At 36.8% G+C, this 25720-nt stretch overlaps 1 protein-coding gene and 1 pseudogene across 1 annotated transcript; one reads left to right on the top strand and one right to left on the bottom strand.

Moving 5' to 3' along the window:
* Window positions 1–2907: 2907 nt before the first annotated feature.
* LOC109261610 (olfactory receptor 56A3-like) lies at window positions 2908–3974 on the bottom strand. Its single transcript, XM_019440108.2, has one exon. It carries the CDS (start codon window positions 3972–3974, stop codon window positions 3030–3032), a length of 945 nt encoding a protein of 314 aa, XP_019295653.2. The 3' UTR covers window positions 2908–3029.
* A 1340-nt stretch (window positions 3975–5314) lies between these two features.
* LOC109261530 (olfactory receptor 56A3-like) lies at window positions 5315–24161 on the top strand (annotated as a pseudogene).
* Window positions 24162–25720: the final 1559 nt, after the last annotated feature.

Here is a 25720-nt window from a genome sequence, read left to right as displayed (position 1 = left end):
TCATTCTACCCAAAGTAATCTACAGATTTAAAGCAATTCCTGTCAAAATACCAGTAACATTTTTTTTTCAGAACTAGAACAAATAAATCTAAAATTTGTATGGAACCACGAAAGACCCCGAATACACAAAGCAATCTTAAAAATGAGAACAAAACTGGAAGTATCAGAATCCTAGATATACAGATATACTACAAAACTGTAATAAACAAAACAGCATGGCACTGGCACAAAAATAGACATAGATCCATAAAAGAAAATAAAGATCCCAAAAATAAAACCACAACTACACGATCAATTAATCTATGATAAAGGAGGCAAGTATATGTAAAGGGAAAAAGACAGTCACTTCAACAAATAGTGTTGGGAAAACTGGACAACTACATCCAAAAGAGTGAGACTGGATCACTTTCTTACACCACAGACATAAATAAACTCAAAATAGATTAAAAACCTAAATGTGAGACCTGAAATCATAAAAATCCTAGAAGAGAGCACAAGCAATAATTTGTCGACATCAGCAGCAGTAAAATTTTTCTATATATGTCTTCTAAAGCACAAGAAACAAAAGCAAAAATAAACTCTGGAGACTACATCAAAATAAAAAGCTTTTGCATAGCAAAGGAAATAATGAACATAACTAACAGACAACCTACTGAATGGGGGAAGATATTTGGAAATGAAACACCTGAAAAGGGGCTAATATCCAAAATATATAGAGAAATTATACAATTCAACACCACAAAAAAAAATTAATCCAATTAAAAGATGAGAAGAAGGCTTTAACAGACATTTCACCAAAAAAGATATAAAAATGGCCAAGAAGCAATTGAAAAGTTGGACAACATCACTGATCATCAGGAAAATGCAAAACAAAACCACAATGAGATATCAACTAACACCTGTCACAATGGCTAAAATCCAGAACACAAGAAAGAAGTTTTGGTGAGGATATGGAGAAAAATGAATTATCTTGTATTGTTGGTAGGAATGCAAACTGTGCAGGCACTGTGAAAAAAGTATGGAGTTTTCTCAAAAAATTAAAAATAGGATTACCATATGACCAAGTAATTCCACCACTGGGTATTTACCCAAAGAATATGAAAACACTAATCTGAAAATATATGAGCGCCAGTATGTTTATGCAGCATTATTTACCATAACCAAATTATGGAACCACCCCAAGTGTCCATTGATAGAAGAATGACCAAGGAAGATGTGGTATACATATAGGATGGAATATTTTCAATCATAAAGAAGAATGAGATCTTGCCTTTTACAAAAACATGGATGGATCTACAAAGTATAATGCTAAGTGAAGTAAGTCAGTCAGAGAAAGCCAAATACCAAATGATTTTACTCAAATGTGGAGTTTAAGAAACAAAACAAATAAAGAAAAAAGGAACGGACAAAATTAGACTCTTAAATATTGAAGACAGACTGGTGGTTACCAGAGGGGAGGTGAGTGTGAAATGGGTGAAATAAGTGAAAGGAATTAAAAGTACACATAGCGTAATGATCACTGAGTAATGTATAGAATTGTTGAATCACTATATTGTACACCTGACTAATATAACTCTGCATGTTAATTAAACTGGAATTTAAAAATAAATGAATACACATAAAAACAAAAGAAATTCATTTAAAAATATTTTTTAAAAAATCATTTAAAACAATGTTCTAGGTTCTTGTGGTCTATATTGTGACAAAAAGCAAAATGGTTAATGTAGCCTAGAGAAAGTCCTTGACTGTATACTGCTGCCTACACCAGTTCAATAGAAACTGCTCTTGGCATATTTTCTGCATGGGAATTAACTGAGAAGAACACATCAGCCAGAATAATATCTGCATAGTAAATTGCTAGAGACTTTGTCAGCTTTAGTGCAGATGCCATATTTGACACAACAATTGTACTGAAACTATAACTTGGTAAAATTTACTTTTGTCCACCCTTATCCGCTGTGAACTCTGGTTTATGCAGGGACTATCCTAGTGAATTTAAATGGATATGTGTTTGTGGACCACCACTCTATACCTTTTCAAGTCTCTGTACTATTACAGCACAGGATGCAGTTTGGGTTCTGACTCACTAAATTGATCATAATAAGGGGAGTTGTTCTTTTTTGGTTCAGGGGAAATACAGGATGCACTGATGAGTAAGTTATTGCTGTGCACAACTGGGGCTCAGTCCCATTGGGAATTCATGAGAGATATTAAAAAACAATATTCTATTTTTGTGTTTTAATATCTAACAAAATTCCCAGAACACAAAGTGTGCCTAGAAACTCTCCAATTAATATGATACAATGTTCAGATAATATGTTTTGAACATTTTAAATTATTATTATGGGATCATGTATTATAATCCTTATAATTCTTCAGTCAATAACAGAGCTATGTTTGCACACCATAAAGTATGATACCCTAGATCCAAAAGATAAATGTCCAAAGCACAAACACAATGGGGAGGAGAATTTAGAAGCCCCTTAAATCTAATCAGATTCATTGCTAATCACTGCACAATGAGAAACTCATGCAGAATCCCAATCCTCTTGCAATGCACATTTCAAAAGACCGCCCGATTTCAGACCAAATTATAGACCACAAGCAACTTTCCATCATTCAGGACTGAAATTTCACCCCTATGTCTTTGTCTCCAAAATGCTCCCTTCGATAAAAATAAGAATAAAAATACATTGCATATTACACAACTACCTCAAAATATCCAGAGTTGTATAGTCAAGAACACAAAGACATGGCACATTAATAGCTGTATATTCAAGAATAAAATTCTCACTAAGCTACCTATCCAAGAAATCCCAGTATTTTGTCAAAATAGGATAATGTGCATGGTGGAAAGGCAAAGGGATCAAGGATATTGTTAAAGTAAAAGTAAGAGAAAGGGAAACATACAATGAAACTTAAGTTTTATTAAAGAAGACACAATATCCAATAGCTATGAATTCCAGCCCACTCACCCATTATTGATTCAAAACTCATCCTATATTAGGAATGCAGAGATCTTGTCCTTATTAGCACACTTTCTTCAGTAATCTCTGGATGCCTTGCTTGATCTCCTGGGTCCGCACTCCATACACTATGGGGTTGAGGGCTGCGGGGATGACATTGTGGACATTGAGCAAGACTGGAACATCAGGGGAGACCTTCTTCTTCACCACATGAGTGAGCACGAAGACCAGAAGGATGGTGCTGAAGAAGAGGATAAGGATGAAGTGGGAGCCACATGTGCTCAGGGCCTTGGCCACAGCACCTTCTGCCTTGAGTCTCAGCACAGCTCGCAATATGAGTGTGTAGGAGAGGAAGATGAGGATGAGGTCAGATCCTAGCAGTGTCCAGCCTCCAACAAACTGGTAGATGCAACTAATGGTGACATCATTACAAGAGAGCCTGGAGACAAACATATTGGCACAGATGCAGTTGTCAATGACATTTGTCCCACAATAATGGAGTTGGGATGATAGAATGGGGATAGGCATTGTAATAATACTATTCCTGGCCAAAATAAAAATGGCAGCCTTGGCTACAAATTGGTCAGTGATGATGGATGGGTACCTCAGTGGGTGGCAGATGGCCACATAGCAGTCATAGGCCATGACCATGAATGTGCAGGACTCCATAGCAAAGAACCAATTCATGATGTACATCTGGAGGAAGCAGGCATAGAAACTGATGGACTTGAGGTCAAACCAGAAGATGGCCAGGACCTTGGGGATGACAGTGAGGCAGACAACAATGTCCAGCAGGGAAAGGATACTGAGCAGGTAGTACATGGGCTCATGCAGAGAGACCTCTAGCCAGATGGTGATCAGGAGAACACTATTGGCCCCCATGGCCAGAAGGAAGAGAAGGCTGAGGGGCAGGGACAACCAGAACTTCCAGCTGGGGGACCTGACAAAACAATTCAGGAGGAAGTCTGAAACCTCAGAGGTGATGGTGCCATTTTGGTATATTGTCATATTTCGTCATATATATTTCTGCAGCTTTCTTTCAGTGATCTGTAAAATTAGGATAAAAATTAGATACTGACTTAAGACACATGAATTTAGAACAATTTGCTTTAGTTAGGTGAAACTCGTGAGTCCTAGCTGGTCATCCAGAGCCATGTGAATTCATCTGTTTATCCTTTGTGCCATGCTCCAGGGCCACTCCTATCACTAAACAGTATAGAAGACTGAGGTAATACGGTTTGTTTTTACATGTTTGATTTGTTCAAGGTTTATTTTTAATAGAATTGTAATGTTTGCAGAAACCAAAGAGGAGAAAATTACTTAGAAAACTATTTTTTGAAAGTTTTTCCCCCAATTTGTCAATTCAACTGTAACCATTTACACAGATAAGGAAATAGAACCTGGCACAAATAGGGACACAGATAAATGTCCCTGGGTCTCATGTCACCCCCATTCTGAGTTTTCAGCTATAGTTTGTTTTAATTACAGATTTAAAATATGATGCCCTGGGGTGCCTGGGTGGCTCAGTTAGTTAAGCGTCCAGCTATTAATTTCTGCTCAGGCCATGATCTCACAGTTCTGTGTTGACAGCATGGAGCTTCCTTGGGATTCTCTCCTTTCCTCTCTCTGCCTCTCTCCTGATTATATGCTTTCTCTCTCAAAATAAAGAAATAAAAACTTAAAAAAAGATGATGCCTTGTAAATAAAGTTAATCTTCATTATCTCAACAGTCATTTAATGAGGGAGGTGTGGATCCTGCCAAAAAATTGCTTTTCTCCTTTCTATATATCTTCATATTTGTACGATTCTTAACTTTGGGAAGAAACAATCTTAAGAGGAGAAGGAGCAATTCCACATAGCTTTGTGAGACCGATACCTGCCATCAGACAAGGTGAATACTTGATTGTTCTGGTTGCAACAGTGTGAGGGTGATGAAGTCTTATCTTTAAAGTTTTTGCATCCCGTTTCTATTTTATTTTTCCATTATTAGTATAATGATCCAGGTACACATTCCTCTGTTTCCAAGCCCAGTTCGATGTTGCCATGTTCTCTAACATTTGACGTCCTCCCCTGGCGTTCTGTTAGGTGCCAGGGTCACAATGTTGAAAAAGAAACTGTCCCTTTTTCAAGGAAGCAAACTAAGATCATTCAGGAAACAATGGGTAGAAATAAGAACAAATGACAGGTCTTGCACAATTAGGAGAATGTAGAGGAGACTGAGTACCTCTGACATGGGACATAGGCTGGCGAAAATTAATTTAAATGAAGTGAGGTGGTTCTCTCCTTTACATTAAGGGTGAAGGGTTCTAAGGTGCTTGTCCTCCTGAATTGTGAATGAGGTTTGAAAGATGACTGAAGGCTGGTCAAAGGTGAGGATCAGGTCTTTGTGGGGTACTTCAAATCATGCAGTCCACTGTAGCTGAATCTATCTACATGCACCAAGGCCTCTGTTAAACCATTACTTTGTGGGTTTAGAAACACTTTTTCATTGGGAGTTTAAATACTTCCCTACTTATTACTCTTGAGGTTCACTATATAAGATAAATTGCATATTGATTTGGAATTTCCAGAATTCCTAGGGCTTCATCCCATTGAATTATTCAGCATCCAATGAGATATGTTATAATATCACATTACCAACAAGGAAAATTATACCTCACAATTGTATTCACTCATTACTGTATTACGCTGATCTTCTTGCTTAATACAGTGGGTTGGGTTGGAGTAATTTCTAGGACTCCTCTGCATCTCATGAATAATTATAATGATAATATGTTTGCCCCATCAATTCTATAAAAAAGAAAACACAAACTTCACCAGTGATACAATGAATAGTTTTGACAACAGAATCTGATGGAGGAGGAATAGTTTGGCATAGGGGTTAGAGTAGCAAGGAAGAGAGTTTTATTAAATCATGAACTCAGATCAGAACAATGTTTTCATACCTCTATGATGAGGAAGTATTAGGAAAGCTGAGGGCAAAGCAAAAGTTAACACCACCCTCCCCCACCCCATGGTGGGGGGGTGGTGGCAGTGAGATATGTGTGACATTGCTCAGGCACTCCTGGCTGCCCAAGAACAAAGGAAAGGGGAAAACAAATGGTTAACTGATAGAGACCACAGTCATGCAGAATATGAGTCTCCATCAGTTCACATAAGTCATAGTAAATTATAAGAAAAAGGCAATCTTGTCAACAACCTAATCTCCAGAAACCTATAGATTTAGTTTCCCAGAGCCCCAATATCACCCTCCCTTCCACAATGATGTGGGGAACAAAAGCAAGAAGGAAATGGTAGTTATAGTTAAATTCCTTTATAACCTGCAGCCCATTGACAAATACTTGAAGCAAATACACAGTGTAGCATTTCTCCATTAACTCCCTACTGACTTAATGTTAATGCTTGACTAGAGAGAAAACAACCTTAGCTTTACAATAGCAAGGCCTCAGGTATCTTTAACATATGAAAGTCCTTTTGTAGGCCTCCCTTTTGCCTTTACCTCCCTCAACTCCATGGTATATAACTGGTCACTCTTCACAACCCCAGTGCAGCTCTTTCTGCCCATGGGTCCTGTCCCTGTGATTTAATAAAATTATGATAGGGAAATATAGAATAAAATTGGCAGACAGGGAAAGATGAGGACCTGAGGCCCCTGGATGGGGAAAAACACATATTTTGGAATAATGCTGGGAGTGTCTGACCACAGTAAACCCTCTTGGGTGTAAGGTTCCTCTTAAGACTGTAACTGATGCCGCTATTCCCCCTCAGGTTCCCCTCAGGAATTTGACAAAAGACCTGACGAAAAGTGAGTAGTAGACCATAAAACATATGACGCACAAGGAACGGTATGGCCATGGACCACCCCTCATGTAAAAGAAATGAGCCAATCAAAAAGGAATGAGTTGACATTTAGAGTTACCCAGCCAATAAGGGTCGGACCTGAGAAGAAACAAAGGTGGGAGGGAGGTGGTGACCAAAATCTTATAAAACAAAGACCCTTGCCTACAGTCACAGGCATTCACTTTCAAATACCCCCTCTCTATAAAGAGAGCTTTCATTCTATTCCTACTTTCTTATATTACTCTAATAAAGTTTTGCCTGCTGCTCATTTTGTGTCTACCTCTTCATTCTTTGAAGCTGCGAGACAAGAAACTCTAGGTGTTGAGGTAAAAAAAAAATCATAAAATCACCTTTTTGCACCAAACACATCTCAAGAATTCTTTCTTGGCCATCAGCTCCAGACCCCCACTCCAAAACCCCATCACTTTAGAAACACTCGTTTTCCTGGAGCGGCTCAAATAGTATTTTTGTTTCCAGATATGATTTTCTATTCCCCAGCTGCAGGCTGCTGTTAAACTCTCCCCATCAGGAGACCCTGTTAGTGTCTGGGGCTTGCTCTCAGAGCGGGAAGGAATGGCATTCCCTTCCAGGGCTCTTCTCTTTACTCCTGATCCTCTGCTTCCCTAAGCAAGGGTTTGTGCAGCTGGCACCTGCCAGGCATGGCTCCCACATGATATGTAGAAGAGATTTAGATGGCTTCCAATTCTTGTTCTCTTTCTAGCAGAATACATTAGTAGTGACTTTGGCAATTTTGGGATGAATTTTAAACATATTTCATATGTGACTCATAACATTCTGAAGTAGGTAGGTTAAGTACACCATTTTAACAATTTATCTTTTGAAATGGACAACTGAGACTCAGTGATATTATCTGTATTTCCAGCTTAATTAGCAGTGTCTGGATGTGGAAGAAATAAAAGTTAGGTCCAAACCACTGACTATATGAATATACCTGTGTCCTGTGTCACCACAGTGATACAGAAATGCATATCGTATCTGGCATTTTGTTTTATGTTTCTAGGTTTCTCTTACCTCCACCCCCATGCACATAAAATCCTTGGGCCATTTTCCAGAAATCTGGAATGTCCCTTGTTTTTGCACTTACAACTCTGACTCCTGCTTTCACTGCTCAGATTACAATTTTCTTCTTGTTTCCTTTTACTTTGTGTCCATTATTATTATTATTATTATGTATTAATTACTAATTATAAGGACCACCTAACTCCAGAAACTCAGAAGTTGAGACATTTCTCCAAAATATTGTTTAGGACGTTACTGAGTGCAACCAGTAATAGATACCTCAATGATCTTCTGGGCATAGTTTTCTGTTTTTACAGCATAGCTTTTAGAAATTCTTTAGATGAAGCTTAATCTGAGGAACTACTTTCTTACTCCCACTGACCCCAAATTGTGGTCTCTGTCTTTAACCTCTAATGTTACTTAGATTAAATTTAATTTCTCCTCCATGATTCAAGCATTTGTGTGCTGATTCTTTGCCTTAACGCCCCTTCAGTATGTTCAGCTGAAAACTCCAAATCATCTAAATTAAGCTGCAGATGATCACTCTTCAGGCTTTCCACCCCACCCCTATTCATCTCCTATGGACAAACTCCTGCATCTCTGAATCTGGCACCACTCAGTAAAAGATCAGAAAAGGCAACAGAAGGGCAAAAAGGAAGGTCCCAGAACACAGGTTCTTACATTTGCTTCCTGACCTGAGACAGGATGAAATCTCTACAACCTGGTTTGCAGACTGCTTCAGCAGTACTGACTCAGGAATGGAATGGAGCACAAATCTGTACTGAAAAGAAAGGTGTCCCCCATGTTCTGATTAATTTTGGAATAGCTGCCTCTCAGGGGCCCTCTATCCAGACTCACTTACAGAGGATGTGAGCAAGGGTCTGGCTCCACTGATATTGGAGTTCTGGTTAGTTCCTGAACTATCTGGGTGTAGTTATAACTCCAGGGCCTCAGGGACTTTTCCCTCTGGGAACTACTCCATCCCTACTTTATTGTGCCTAAAAAGCCCTCTTGGGACAAACAGGCAGGAAGGAGAAGAAAATGATTTTCTTTCTCTCTAAAAGCAAGGAGCTCTGGTAATCCAGCCCAACATTGTGTGTTCTGTGGACAGTTAATCTCCTGGGTATAGGGGTCTTACATTCATCCATCCATGTTCACAGTCATTTGCACATGCATACTCGATGCCCTCCATGGGTCCAATAAGCTCACTCATAAGTTCTCATGGGCTTCCAACAGACCGTTGTTAGATAGGTACCTCCCAAACCATGCTATTGAATGGATTGGTATTAATTTGTCATGACTTTTATGATGGCATCATGATAATGATGGTAGAGTAACTTGAAAAATATATTCCTGAGAAAATGCAGCGTGCTTTTCTTAAAGAAAATCCTATCATGTTTTTTGCTGTACTGAAAGACTTTTCAAATGTGATGTATATACAGCTATATACTAGAAAGAATGATTTGTTTATTTTATTTTTCATTTTGAGCCTCATGTGAAATATTCATATGCCTCAAATTATGGGAGCAAGCATCATCAGTTCCTTTTTTTTCTTTCTTTCTTTTTCATTATTTTTAAAAGTTGATTGTAGTTGACACAGAATGTTGCATTAGTCAGTTGTACAACATAGTGATTCAACAAATGTATACAGTTATGCTATGTTCACCATTGGTAGCTACCATCTGTCACCACATAACACAATTACAATACCACTGACTCTGTTCCCTGTGTTGTGGCATCAGCATCAGTTTCTTTAAAGGCCTTCTTTTGCTCTATTTTTATTTCTCTGTCTCCTGCATATCTCAACTTTGCTCCTATTCCTCTTCTCTTTAGAAAAGTGAAAGCCCCCGTGTTCTTATTGTTTTTTTTAATGTTTACTTATTTTTGAGACAGAGACAGAGACAGAGCACAAGCAAGGGAGGGGCAGAGAGAGAAGTAGACACAGAATCTGAAACAGGCTCCAGGCTCCTAGCTGTCAGCACAGAGCCCAATGTGGAGCTCGAACTCATGAACCGTGAGATCATGACCTAGGCAGAAGTCTGATGGTCAACCAACTGAGTCACCCAGGCGCCCCAAAGCTCCAGTGTTCTTAAAATGTGTCTTTTCAATTAATTTTAGATATGCTTATGTAGCTACATGTTCATGAGGATTATTTGGATATTGAATTTTATAAATAATATTGGATAATAAATCTGATGTTATTCTTTGTTTTCACTCAATACTAAATCTTAAACAACTGTCCATGTTGTTCTGCATAAGTCATTCTTTTTCATTGCTTATTCATTTCAATTCCCATTATGTGCATTTTTTATATAAGTAGTCAACACCCGAATGACCTATAATTACTGCTAACGTCAATATCTTTGTATACTTCTTTTATAGTCCTAAAATAGGTATATGTGTAGGAGTGGGTTTTTTTAGTTATAAAGTAAAAACATTTAATTCCACTAGGAATTACCAAATTTGTCTCCAAAATACTTATAAAATCTCACTAGAAATTTCTATAGTTTAATTCTTCTATAGTTTAATTCTTCACATTCCTTACACCAATTGATGGTAGTTTTTTAATGCTTGGTGGATATAAAATTGTATCTCATTATTTTAATATGATTTTCTCCTGATAACTCAGCATTGTTCGTATACTATTTAACCGTTTGTGATTTTCATGCTGTGAATTATATTTTGACATCATTTGCCTGCTTTTTCTATTAATTTTGTTTTTCTTGCATATTTTTGCAAAATCTCCATGCATAATTTAAATCTTAGAGCCCCCTTTTCACTAGATATTGCTAGTATCTCCTCTACTCTATTATGTATCTGTGAATTTTAGTGTAAACTTTCCATTATTCAATGGAAAATCTTCAATTTGAACAACTCAAACTCTGTTTTACTATGAACAGATTTTCTGTGGGGATCCTATTTAGGGAACATTTCACAAGATCACAAAGGTGCTTTTGTTTGTTTCATTTGTTTTAATTGTTTTTTTTAACTGAGTGGTTATTTTTCATAATAATTTATTCATTTATTTATTTGTTTACTGTTTCAAGTTTTTATTTAAATTCTAGTTAGTTAACATATAAATTAATATCAGCTTTAGGAGTAGATTTAGGGATTCATCACTTACATAGAACACCCAGTGCTCATCACAAGTGCCCTCAATACCCATCACCCATTTAATCCATCTACCCACCCACTTCCCCTCCAGCAATGTTCAGTTTGTTTTCTATAGTTAAGATCCTATATTATGATTTATCTCTCTCTCTTGTTCTTTGCCCCTATGTTCATCTGTTTCATTTATTACATCCCACATATGAGTGAAATCATATGGCATTTTTCTCCAACTGACTTATTTTGCTTAGCAATACTTTCTAGCTCCATCCTTGTTACAGAAGGAAAGATTTCATTCTTTTTGATGGCTGAATAATATTCTATTGTGTACATATACTACTTCTTCTTTATCCATTTATCAGTCAATGGATATTTGGTCTCCTTACATAATTTGGCTACTGTTGATATTGCTGTTATAAACATCAGGGTGCTGGTGTCTCTTCAAATCAGTGTTTTGAATCCTTTGGGTAAATAACTAGTAGTGTAATTGCTGTCTTGTAGGGTAGTTCTATTTTTAACTTTTTGAGGAATCTCCATACCGTTTTCTAGAATGACTTCACCAGTTTGCATTCCCACCAAGAGTGTAAGAGCATTCCCCTTTCTCCATATCCAAGTCAATATTTGTTGTTTTCTGAATTGTTAATTTTAGTCATTCTGACAAGTGCTAGTTGGTATCTCATTGTAGTTTTGATTTGTATTTCCCTGATGATGCGTGATGGTGAGCATCTTTTTATGTGTCTGTTGGCCATCTGTATGTCTTCTTTGAAAAAAAAATGTCTTTTCATGTCTTCTGCTCATTTCTTAAGTGGATTATTTTGAAGGCAATGAGTTTTATAATTTCTTTATAGATTTTGGATACTAACCCTTTATCAGATATGTCTTTTGCAAATATCTTCTCCCATTCCATAGGCTGCCTTGTAGTTTTGTTGATTGTTTCCTTCACTGTGCACAGAAACACTTTTATCTTGGTGAAATTCTGAGAGTTCATTCTTGTTTTTGTTTCTCTTGCCTCCAGAGATGTATCTAGCAAGAAGTTGCTATGGCTGATGTCAAAGAGTTTGCTGTCTGTGTTCTCCTCTAGGATTTTGATGGTTTCCTTTCTCACATGTAGGTATTGCATCCATTTTGAATTTATTTTTGTTTATGGTACAAGAAAGTGGGCCAGTTTCTTTCTTTTGTATGTTTCTGTGCAATTTTCCCAATGAATTTTTTTAAAAGACTGTCTTTTTTCCAATGTATATTACTCCCTGCTTTATCAAAGATTAGTTGACCATATAGTTGTGGGTCCATTTCTGGGCTTTCCATTCTGTTCCATTGATCTGTGTGTCCTTTTCTGCCAGCACCATACTGTCTTGATGCCTACAGCTTTGAAATATAGCTTAAAGTTTGGAATTGTGATGCCTCCAGCCTTGCTTTTCTTTTTCAAAATTGCTTTGGCTATTCAGAGTCTTTTCTGGTTCCATACAAATTTTAGGATTGTTTGTTCTACGTCTGTGAAAAATTGCTGGTGGCATTTTGATAAGGATTACATCAAATGTGTAGTTTGCTTCAGGTAGTGTAGACATTTTCAATAATATTTGTTCTTCCAATCCATGAGCAGGGAATGTTTTCCCATATCTTTGTGTCCTCTTTAATTTCTTTCTTTCTTTTTTAAATTTTAACTTGTTTTATTTTGTTTTATTTTTTAATTTACATCAAAATTAGTTAGCATATTGTGCAATAATGATACCAGGAGTAGATTCCTTTGTGCTTCTTACCCATTTAGCCCATCCCCCCCCACAATCCCTCCAGCAACCCTCAGTTTGTTCTCCATATTTATGAGTCTCTTCTGTTTTGTCCCCCTCCCTGTTTTTATATTATTTTTGTTTCCCTTCCCTTATGTTCATCTGTTTTTTCTCTTAAAGTCCTCATAAGAGTGAAGTCATATGATTTTTGTCTTTCTGTGACTAATTTCAATTAGCATAATACCCTCCAGTTCCACCCACGTAGTTGCACATGGCAAGATTTCATTCTTTTTGATTGCCGGGGAATACTCCATTGTGTGTGTGTGTGTGTGTGTGTATGTGTGTGTGTGTGTGTGTGTGTGTGTGTGTGTGTGTGTGTATACCACAACTGCTTTATCCATTCATCCATCAATGGACATTTTGGCTCTTTCCATACTTTGGCTATTGTTGATAGTGCTGCTATAAACATGGGGGTGCATGTGTCCCTTTGAATCAGCACACCTGTATCCCGTGGATAAATGCCTAGTAGTGCAATTGCTGGGTCGTAGTGTAGTTCTATTTTTAGTTTTTTGAGGAACCTCCATACTGTTTTCCAGAAGGGCTGCACCAGCTTGCATTCTTATTCAATTTCTTTCTTAAATGTTCTATAGTTTTCAGAGTACAGAACTTTTACCTCTTTGGCTGGGTTTATTCCTAGATATCTTATGGCTTTTGGTTCAATTGTAAATGGGGTTTGATTTCTCTTTGTGTTGCTTCATTATTGGTGTATAGAAACGCAACAGATTTCTGTACGTTGATTTTGTATCCTGGGACTTTGCTGAATTCATGTATCAATTCTAGCAATGTTTTGGTGGAGTCTTCAGGGTTTTCTACATAGAGCATCATGTCATCTGCAAAGAGTGAAATTTTGACTTATTCCTTGCTTATTTGGATGCTTTTTATTTATTTTTGTTGTCTGATTGTTGTAAGTAGGACTTCCAGTACTATGTTAGATGACAATGGTAAGAATGGACATCCCTGTCTTGTTCCTGACTATAGGTGGAAAGCTGTTTTTCCCCATTAAGTATGGTATTAGCTGTGGGTCTTTCATACATGGCCTTTATGATGATATATGTTCCTTCTATCCCTACTTTATTGAAGGTTTTTATCAAGAATTGATGTTGCACTCTGTCAAAATTTTTTTTCTGCATCTATTGACAGGACCATATGGTTCTTATCCTTTATTTTATTAATGTGGTGTATCAGACTGATTGATTGATGAATACTGAACCACCCCTGTGGTCCAAGAATAAATCTCACTTGCTCATGATTAATAATTCTTTTAATGTAATGTCGTATTTAAATTGTTAGTATCTTGTTGAGAATTTTTGAATCCATGTTCAGCAGGGATACTGGCCTGTAATTTTCCCTTATAATGGGGTCTTTGGTTCTGGAATAAAGGTAATGCTGGCCTCATAGAATGAATTTGGAAGTTTTCTTTCCATTTCTTTTTGTTTGTTTGTTTGTAGCAGTTTCAGAAGAATAGGTATTAACTCTTCTTTAATTGTTGGCAGAATTCCCTTGGGAAGCCATCTGGCCCTGGACTTTTGTTTTGGGGGAGATTTTTGATTACTCATTCAATTTCTCCACTGGTTATTAGTCTGTTCAAGTTTTCAGTTTCTTCCTGTTTCAGTTTTGGTCGTTTATATGTTTCTAAGAATTGTTTGATTTCTTCCAGATTATCCAATTTGCTGGCATATAATTTTCAATAATATTCTCTTATAATTTATTGTATTTCTGTCGTGTTGGTTGTGATCTCTCCTCTCTCATTTGTGATTTTATTTATTTGGGTAATCTCTCTTTTCTTTTTGATAAGTCTGCCTAGGGGGTTATCAATTTTACTAATTCTTTCAGAGAACCACCTCCTGGTTTAATTGATCTGTTCTACTGTTTTTTATTTGTTTGTTTCTATATCATTATGGCTGGTCTAATCTTTATTATTTCCCTTCTTTTGTTGGCTTTAGACTTAATTTGCTGTTCTTTTTCTAGCTCTAGCTCTAAGGTTAGGTTGTGTATTTGAGACTTTTCTTGCTTCTTGAGTAGTGCTATATTGCTGCCCACCTCCCACTTATGACTGCTTTTGGTGCATCTCAAAGATTTTGGATCATCATGTTTTCATTATTATTTGTTTCTATGTATTTTTTATTTCTCCTTTAAGGTCCTGGTTGTCCACACATTGTTTAATATCATGTTTAACCTCCATACTTCTGTGGTCTTTCCAAACGTTTTTTTTGTCATTGACATCAAGTTTCATAGTGCTGTGTGTGGTCTTTCAGACCACATGCTTTAATATGCATATTATTATCTCAATCTTTTTGTATTTGTTGAGGCCTGATATGTGAACTGGTATGTGATCTATTCTAGAGAATGTCCTGTGTGCACTCAAAAAGAATGAATATTCTGCTGCTTTAGGATGAAATGTTCAGAATATGTGTTAATTCCATCTGGTCTAGTGTGTCATTCAAAGCCATTGTTTCCTTGTTGTTTTCTGCTTAGATGATCTGTCCACTGATGTCAATGTTAAATCCCCCTACTATTATTGTGTTATTATCAATGAGTTCCTTTATATATGTTAATTGTTTTACATATCTGGGTGTTCCAAGTTGGGCATAATTATTTACAATTGTTAGGCCTTCCTATTGGATAGACCCTTCTATTATGATATGGTGCCTTTCTTCAACTCTTGTTACAGTCTTTGGTTTAAAAAAACTTATTTGTATGATATAAGTATTTTACTCCAGTAATGTGGTTTGTGTAAGCAAGTTAGGGAGCCAGTGTTGGTGCCTTGCTACTTCCTGTAGGTGGCTCTGTGTTTATGTTGGGAGTTAGGGGAGGAAAATAGTGCCAGCCAGCTCCTTTATCCTGGAGAGGAGACTCTGTGAATGTGCCATATCTGGGATGCCCTGAGAACAGCAAATACTCTGAATACTCTCCCTCTGTGTGTACTCCAGGCATTCTTCAAATCATTATTTGCATGCTGTCTGCCCCTGGGTTATTTGCTTTTCTTCTCTCCAGGAGCAAGGCAATGCCTTCTGCGATCCATCCCAGCTAAGCCCACTGACCTTTAAAAACTCCATGTTTTAATCCCACCGTTTGCAAGAATTGAGCCCATCTCATTTCCTCAATCGCTATATGTTAACTAACTAGAATTTAAATCAAAACTTTAAAAAAAAGAAATAAATGAAATAGAGACTAAAAAACTAATAGGTGAGATCACTGAAACCAAGAGTTCATTGTTTGATAAGAGAAACAAAATTGATAAACCTTTAGGCAGACTCACCAAGAAAAAAAGAGGAAGGACCCAAATAAGTAAAATCAGAATGAAAGAGAAGTGACAACTGATACCACAGAAATACAAAAATATATATATTACAACAAAAAATACATGTCAACAATTGGACAACCTAGAAGAAATGGATAAATTTCTAGAAAGATGCACTCTTTCAAAACTGAATCAAGTAGAAATAGAAAATAAGAAAAAGAAGAAATATAGAATCTAAATAGACCAATCGCCAGGAATGAAATTGAGTCAGTAGTCAAAAGACTACCAAAAAATAAAAGTACAGGACCAGATGGATTCACAGGTGAATTATACTAAACATTTAAAGAGTTAATACTTCTTATTCTCACATTTTTCTGAAAAATAGAAGCAGAAGGAAAGCATCCAAGTATATTCTATGAAGCCAGCATTATCCTGATACCAAAACCAGGTAAAGACACTTACAAAACAAGAGAACTAAATGACAGTATCTCTAATGAACACAGATGCAAGAATCCTGAACAAAATACTAGCAAATCAAATCCAACAATACATTAAAAAAAATCATTCCCTATAGCCAACTAGGATTTACTTCCAGGATGCAAGGTTGGTTCAAAAATTGTAAATTAATCAACATGATATATCACATCAATAAAAGAAAGGATAAAAACCACATGATCATTTCAATAATACAGAAAAAGCATTTAACAAATTGCAACATCCATTCATGGTAAACCCCCTCACAAAGTAGGTTTGGAAGGAGCATACTTCATCATAATAAAGGCATTATATGAAAAACCCACAGTGAACATCATATTCTGTGAAGAAAAATGGAGAGCTTTTCCCCTAAGGTCAGGAACAAGACAAGGATGTCCACTCTTGCCACTTTTATTCATCATAGTGCTACAAGCATTCAGACAAGGAAAAGAAATTAAAGGTATCCAAATTGTGAAGGAAGAAGTAAAACTTTCACTATCTGCAGATGACATGATATTATATATTAATAACCAGAAAGACTCCACTAAAATAGTACTAGAAGTTATAAATGAATTCAGGAAACTCATAGGATACATAATCAGTATATAGAAATCTGTCACATTTCTACACTCGAATAATAAAGTAGCAGAAAAAGAAATTAAGAAAACAATCTCATTTACAATTGTACCCAAAATAATAAGACATGTAGGAATAAACTTAACCAAGGAGGTGAAAGGCCTATTCTCTGAAAACGATAAAACATGATGAAAGAAATTGAAGATGAGGAAAAAAATGGAATGGTATTCCATGCTCATGGAATTAGAGAGCAAATATTGTTAAAATGTCCATTCTATCCAAAGCAATCTATAGATTTAATGCTATCCTTATCAAAATACCAACAGCATATTTCTCAGAACTAGAACAAAGAATCCTAAAATCTCAGTAGAACTACAAAAGACCCCAAATACACAAAGCAATCTTGAAAAGAACAATACTGGAGGTATCAGAATCTCACATTCACAGATATACTACAAAGCTGTAGTAATCAAAACAGTTTGGCCCTGGCACAAAAATAGACATATTGAACAATGTGACAGAAGAGAGACCAGAAATAAACCCACACACAATTACATGGCCAATTATCTATTTAAAAAGAGGAAAGTATATGCAAAGGGGAAAATACAGTCTCTTCAACAAATGGTGTTGGGAAAACTGGACAGCTACATCCAAAAAAGGGAAACTGTACCACTTTCTTACACCATACATAAGAAACCCAAAATGAATAAAAGATCTAAATGTGAGACCTAAAACCGTAGTATTCACAAGTATAGTATTTTTCTAGATATGTTTCTAAGGCAAAGTAAACAAAAACAAAAATAAACTCTTGGGACTACATCAAAATAAAAAACTTCTTCACAGCAAAGGAAATAATGAGCAAAACTAAAAAAACAACCTACCGAATTGGAGAAAATACTAGCAAATGATATTTCTAAGAAGGGGTTAATATCCAAATATCTAAAGAACCTATACAACTGAACACCAAAAAACAAAAACAAAAACAAAAAAAGCCCTCAAATAATCCAATTAAAAATGGCAGAAGACATGAACAGACATTTCTCCAAAAAAGACATAAAAATGGCCAAGAGGCAATTGAAAAGATGCTCAATATTTTGAGCTCACTTATCATCAGGAAAATGCAAATCAAAACCACAATGAGATATCACCTCACAGTTGTCACAATGGCTAAAATCCAAAACGCAAGAAACAGTAACTGTTGGTAAGGATGAGGAGAAAAAGAAATCACTTGTAATGTTAGTGGGAATGCAAACTGGTGCAGGCACTGTGGGAAACAGTATAGAAGTTTCTCAAAAAATTAAAAATAGAATTACCATATGACAAAGTAATTCTATTGCTGGGTAGTTGCCCAAAGAGTATGAAAACACTAATCTGAAAAGATATGTGTACCATTCTGTTTATTGCAGCATTATTTACAATAGCCAAATCATGTAAGTAGCTCAAGTGTTCATTGCTAGAAGAATGGATTAAGATGTGTTGTACACATAGAATGGAATATTATTCAGTCATAAAAAGAATGAGATCTTGCCATTTACAACAAGATGGATGGATGTAGAGTTCATATTGCTAAGTGAAGTAAGTCAGTCAGAGACAGACAAATCCCATATATTTTCACTTATATGTAGAATTTAAGAAGCAATAATGAAGAGAGACAAAAATAAATAAATAAAACCCTCAGAACAATATGAAGAACAAACTGGTGGTTACCAGAGATGAGGTGGGTGGGTGGGGAAATGCATGAAATAGGTAAAGGGGATTAAAAGTACACTTATCATGATGATCACTGAGTTATATATAGAATTATTTAATCACGATATTGTACACCAGAAACTAACGTAACACTGTATGTTAATTAAAGTGGAATTTAAAAATAAATAAAGGATCACTCTCTTGTACTTCCATAACACCATGAGCACATCTTATTTTGGTGAGCCACACTATACTGCTATTCTTCTGTCTGACATTTTTGTGCCCTACTTTATTCAATGAGTTATCCCAAAGGCAGAGATGAATCATATTTGATATTTTCTCCCAAGGTCAAATACAGTGATTGACAATCTGACTAACCAGATTATTATGTTATTTCCCATCCTATTTTAATTTAGTTTGATACTTTCCACAAAGCTTCTTACATGGTTCTCCACAAGCTTAAATGATTTATTAACAAGTTTCTTCTTTTTTGGCTACTTGTTGTCCTCTTCAAAGATGGGATCAAATGTCATATTATCCTCCAGCAACATCTGCTCTGCTGACATATCCAAGTACTTCCAGAACTGTTTTGTCAGGTTCCCAGCTGGCAGCACTGATACCTTTCATGCCCTATTCCTCCTGGCTGTGGGGCCAGTGTCACCTTCCTGATCACTGTCTTGATTCCAAATAATCAACCAGATCCTTAGAAGTTCCTCACCTAGTCTTTCATTGATCAAGGACAGAAAGTCAAGGTCCTTCCTGTCTTTTAGGAAAACGTATACTCTTTGTAGAGCTGATGCTAGTGTTACTGCAACCACTGCTAAACTCCGGATGACATGGTTTGTATGAAGCCCTCTTTTGTGTTTATTTAAGATGGTTTTGAAATGCTCATCAGATAACTGCATGCAATGAAATCGTGATCACTGAAAACTAATAATTATTTAACATCTTAGCAGTTTAAAAAACATCTAGAATGGTGGTTGCCAGGGGCAGAAGGGAGGAGGTCATGGGAAGTTATTGTTTAATGGGTACAGAGTATCAGCTTTGCAAGATGAAGAGAGTTCTGGAGACGGATCCTGGTGATGGTTGCGCAGCAAAATGGATGCACTTAATATCAACGAACTGTATATTAAAACGGTTAAGATAATAAATTTTGCGTCATGTGTATTCTACCACAATAAAAAGCTGGAAAAAAGAAATACAATTTTAGCAGCTAATATAAATAATTCGATAGTAATTTTAGTAGTCTTTAACAGTTTAACATCTTCAAAACCTCCATCAATTTCAATTTAAAGCATTATTAAGACATCTTCACTAGTGTCTTCATTATTTACCACACTTTACTCCTGTGGCCTATTGACACACGCATATTGAAACACACACCCATTGTTCTCATTGTAATAGTCATATTGATCTTTAAGATCATTTCTTTCTCTTTGGTACCTAAGTTAGACCATGATATCTAAGTGTATATATTTATTTTTATTTTTTAAAGTTCATTTATTTCTGACAGAGAGAGAGAGAGTGCGAGCATGAGCTAGGGAGGGGCAGACAGAGAGGGAGACACAGAATCTGAAGCAGGCTCCAGGCTCTGAGCTGTCTGCACAGAGCCAGACGCAGGGCTCAAACTCACGGACCGTGAGATCATGACCTGGGCCAAAGTTGGATGCTTAACCGACTGAACCACCCAGGAGCCCCAACTAAGTGTATATATTTAGATATATCCAGGTGTACACTTTTTTTGATTTCTCCCACCCAGGATTTATTGAAATTCTTTTTTTTAAGTTTATTTTTTATTCTGTGTGTGAGAGAAAGCACAAGTGTGGGAGGGGCAGAGAGAGAGCAACAGAGAGAATCCCAAGCATATTTTGCGATGACAGCAGACAGCTTGGTGCAGGGCTCAAACTCATGAACCTGAGATCATGACCTGAGCCAAAGTCGATGTTTAACCGACTGAGCCACACAGGTGCCTCTTATTGGAATTCTTGAATCTGATTACTGATGTAGTCTGTCCTGAAAAGTTCAGATGTTTCTGTCTCATTCTCTTTCTTCTTCAACTGGGAGCTCTTATTAAATGTATTAAACATGCTCATCCCATCTATTTCTCCTACATTTTCTTCATTTTTTCCCATATGTTTTTATTTTATTTCCATCTTCATTCTCAGTAGATTCTTCTGACCACCTCTGACACTTTACTGACTCTACCATTAGCTGGCCCTAATCTACTGTTTAATTTAGTTCTTATTGTTGATATTCTGTTTTTCAAGTATATCTGGTTCTTCTTCAAATCTGCTTTGTTACGTTTTAGAGATTCCAGTGTCCTGAGCAAAATATTAATTCTGGACATCATCTTATTAATCCCAGGAAAACAGAAAAGATAGAGGGACTCTGAGCAGTCAGAATCCCGTATTTTGCTCTTTACATGTTTGCATTTTCTGTGTATCCATTGGAGCTTCATTCTAAAGCATTTCTCAAGTTCTATCTTCTAGGTCACTATCTTTCCAAGTGTGGCTAATCTATTCTTAAATCTGTCTCTTGCAATGTTAATTATTTTATTTTTTTCATTTTTGGAGAGAGGACTGATTCTCCTTTTCTGTGTGTTTATTTTGTTGTGTATATTTTAAAGCTTTTCTTTGTTTTCTTTTTTTTTAATGTTTGTTTATTTTTGAGACAGAGACAGAGTATGAGCAGGGGAGGGGTAGAGAGAGAGAGAGAGGGAGACACAGAATCCGAAGCAGGCTTCAGGCTCTGAGCTGTTAACACAGAGCCCAACTCGGGGCTCAAACTCACAAGCCGTGAGATCATGACATGAACCGAAGTTGGATGCTTAACCAACTGAGCCACCCAGGCTCCCCTAAAGCTTTTCTTTCATTACCTAAAACCCAGTAGGGCTAGGTAATGAACAAAATAACTTTGTTCAATATCTTTTACCACACAAGTAATATCTTAAGTTTTTGTAGATTGGATTTGGCTATCATTTTTGTGGGCTTATACTCATTTTTTAAATTAAAAAAATTTTTTGATGTTCCTTTATTTTTGAGAGAGAGAGAGAACATAAGCATGGGAGGGGCAGAGAGAGAGAGAGAGAGAGAGAGAGAGAGAGAGAGAATCCAAAGCAGTTTCCAGGCTCAGAGCTATCAACACAGAGCCTGACGCGGGGCTTGAACTCATGAACCATGAGACCATGACCTGAGCCGAATTCAGACGGTCAACTAACCGAGCTACCCAGGTGCCCCATCATTTTCTTTTTAATTAATTGTCTTTTTACCACAAGCAACTCAATTTCTTCAGAAGTTTTTGTGCTGAAATTCTTTGAGGCCTGAGATGAAGTTTCTTTCTCAAGAAAGGATTTGGGCTTGTTTCTGTTATTTTCTGAAACCACCACCAATCCAGGATAACTTTAAATTCCTTTCTGAGACAAACAGTTGGTGTGAACACAGGATGCCAAGTCAAAAGAGAACCAGCCAGTAGTTCAGGATTTACAGGGAAGATTTCTACTATAAAACAAGCTTTGAGGTTATTTGAAGTTCCAGGTATAAGTGAGGGACGAAGATGAAGGAGTGGAATTATTACTAGTGCCCACCTTTTTATTCAGGATGTAGTGTTGTAAAGCCCTATCTAAATGGGAGATCCTCTGCTACATTCTCCACCTGCTTGAGCCTAGATTTATCTTCTGTCCCTGGAGTTTAGATTCCAAGCTCCCCTAGGTAATGAAGACAGGTGCTTAAGTTTATAGAGTGCTGCAAGTGCTCTCAGGTTGAAAGCCAACATCAATAGTTGATTTTGATGTCTGGATTTTATTCAATCTTTAGCCTGATAATTCTTTCTTTTTTACTTGTTCATGGGTGTATTCAAGATATTAAAATATAAATAATAGATGTAAGTATAGGCATAAGTGTAGGTATGGATATGGGTATGGGTATTGATAAAGATAGAGATTAGATATAGACATAACCATAGAAATGATTTGTATACCTTTTCATCAAGGAGATTTGCTCTAAGTACCCCAGTTCATCATGTCACTGGATATTATCATCTTTTTCTTCCTTAAAATCTTGAAAATGAATCCCATCTAACCTTTGGAATGCATTTCTGTTCATTTTAAAATTTAAACTGAAATGTTTCATCAGCCTTTGATTTTATGTATTTAATTTAAATAACATTTGATGTTTAAATAATTTCTGATTCATTAAATATTAACCAAGCAAACAAACTGAAAATACACATTCACATAAAAGAAAGATAAAACACAGATGAAATAACAAAGATGTGGAAACATTATATTATATATTCAACAAATGTCTATTAGCCACCTCTTATATGTCAAAAAATGTGCTAGGCACAAGGGCTGTGGGGTGGATGAAGTGGACTATGTACTTACCCTTATGGATTTTACAAGCTAAGTACATAGCCATCAGAGTATGATAGATTTACTCCTCTCTTCTGCAGCTACTCAGAGACATCTGCCTCACTAAAGTCACTGCCATTGCTGCCTTAGAACAGCAGCTCCCTCTCTATTGAAGTCTCAGACTTCATCCTGAATTGCTTTGTCAGGTCCCCCATCTGGAAGCATTGGTTGTCTCTGCCCCTCAGCCTCCTCTTCCTCCTGGCTATGGGGCCAACGTGACCCTCCTGATCACCATCCGGATCAGGATGGAGGTCTCTTGGCATAAGCCCATGTACTACCTGCTCGGCCTCCTTTCCCTGCTGGACATCATGCTCTGCTTGACTGTCATCCCCAAGGTCTTGGCCATCTTCTGGTTTGACCACAGGTCCATCAGCTTCTCTACCTGCTTCCTCCAGATGTTCATCATGAATTCCTTCCTGCCCATGGAATCATGCACCTTCCTGGCCATGGCCTATGACCGCTATGTGTCCATCTGTAAGCCTCTCTACTACCCATCTATCATCACTGACCAGTTTGTAGGAAAGGCTGTTCTCTTCATCTTGGCCCAGAACACATTTCTTACTGCACCTATTCCCATCCTCTCTGCCCAGCATCATTACTGTGGAAAAAATATAATTGAGAACTGTATGTGTGCCAATCTCTCTGTGTCCAAGCTCTCCTGTGATAACATTGCCTTTAACAGAATTTACCATTTAGTTGTGGCTTGGACTCTTCTGGGCTCTGACCTCATCCTCATCATTTTCTCCTATACTTTCATCCTATGAGCCGTTCTTAGACTCAAGGCAAGAGGGGCAGCTGCCAAAGTTCTGAGCATTTGTGGCTCTCACTTCATCCTCATCCTCTTCTTCAGTACCATCCTGCTGGTTTTTGTTTTCACCCACATAGCCAAGAAAAAAATTTCCCCTGATATCCCTGTCTTACTTAATGTGTCATACCATGTAATTCCTGCAGCTCTCAACCCCATTATCTATGGGGTATGAATGCAGGAGATTAAAGAGGGGATTAGGAAATTGCTGAGGAGGGCGAAAGCAGCAAGTAATTGTGTTCTAGCTTGACTTTTCTTAACTAAAATACTCAAAATCACTATTGGAATACAGGGACTTGGAGACAAAATTACAGTCCTAATCCTCTCTCTGGACATGCCTGATGATATGAATTGTATGGTTTTTCTCTTACCCACAGGTACATCACATTTCTTACATTCCATCATTTTCTGGAAGTGACTAAGGATACAGATGTATATATAATCTCTCATCATGGCACCCAGCCCAGAAGCTATGAATGTTGATGAATGAAGCATCACACCTCACTGTCTGCTCCTGATTAAATCCCTTTTAGAGTCAGTGTAATGGATGTGTGGTTGATGGGAAGTATCAGTACTTAAAGATAGCGCATTGACTTTGGAAAAGAAAGTAAAATTAAAAAGCAACGCTAAAAAATGCTGAAAATAACCATTAGGTTTTAACCTTTCCCTCAGGCATTTAAGCATATTTATTGAAAGCTATTTTATATCTAGCACAGAACTAGAAAATGGGATTCTAACACACATAAATCTTGGTCCCATTACTCAAAAAGGTCCAATGAAAATTTCAAAAGTTAGAATTAAGAGTTAGATTAAAACACATAAATAAGCCCAGAAGAGAGATAAATTTTGTTCCTGTAGGTGGGACTCCTTTACCTACCTGACCTCCTCCTTCAGACCCCCAGTCAGAACTGCCTCCCTAAGAGCTGCTTAAAAACATGAACTATAGTCCTGTCTCTGGAACTTTTTGCTTTTTGTTCCTCTGTCCACATAGCTCTGTCCCTCAGGTCCACTGGGTCTCCCTGACCACAGTATTTAAAATAGTATCCAACAATATTCCCCCCAAGCACAAACAATGTCCTTATACCTTCTCTGTTTTCCTGTTCTGCACAGAATTTGTCACTGTTTAATGAACCTACATTTACTCATTTATTTGTTTAGTCAGCCTACATTCACTAAAATTTAAGCAGTAGAAGGGCAAGAATTTTTGTCTTTTATGTTCACTGTTGTATTTCGAGTGTGCAAACAGTGCTCAGTGTATGGCATAGACCAATAAATGTTTATGAAATTAATGACTGAATACATGTTGAATAAATGATTGAATGTATGCTGGTTATCCAAAAATGAGACAAAACAATTGTAAATATTTATGTACCCAAAATGAGAACACCCAAAAATATAAAAGAGTTAATTATAATATACAGGAACTAATTGATAATAATACAAAAATAGGGTACTTTAACTCTCTACCTCCAGCAATGGATATATCATCTAAGTAGAAAATCAACAAAGAAACAATGGCTTTGATTGACACACTGGACCTGATGGACCTAATAGGTATATTCAGAACATTCCATCCTAAAACAGCAGAATACACATCCTTTTAAAGTCTACATGGAACATTTTCCAGAACAGACAACGTATTAGATCACAAAACAGGCCCCAACAAATACAAAAAAGACTGAAATCATACCATGCACCTTTTAGGACACAACACTATAAAACTAGAAGTCAACCACAAGAAAAAATTTGGAAAGAACAAATACATAGAAGTTAAGCAACACAAAATCCTACTAAACAATTAATGGGTCA

This window comes from Panthera pardus, unplaced genomic scaffold (genome assembly GCF_024362965.1).
Source record: "Panthera pardus isolate Hobbes unplaced genomic scaffold, ASM2436296v1 HiC_scaffold_12, whole genome shotgun sequence".
Lineage (NCBI taxonomy): Eukaryota > Metazoa > Chordata > Mammalia > Carnivora > Felidae > Panthera > Panthera pardus.
Note: the sequence above shows the minus strand (reverse complement) of the source record. Positions and strands in the feature narration are given on the sequence as shown.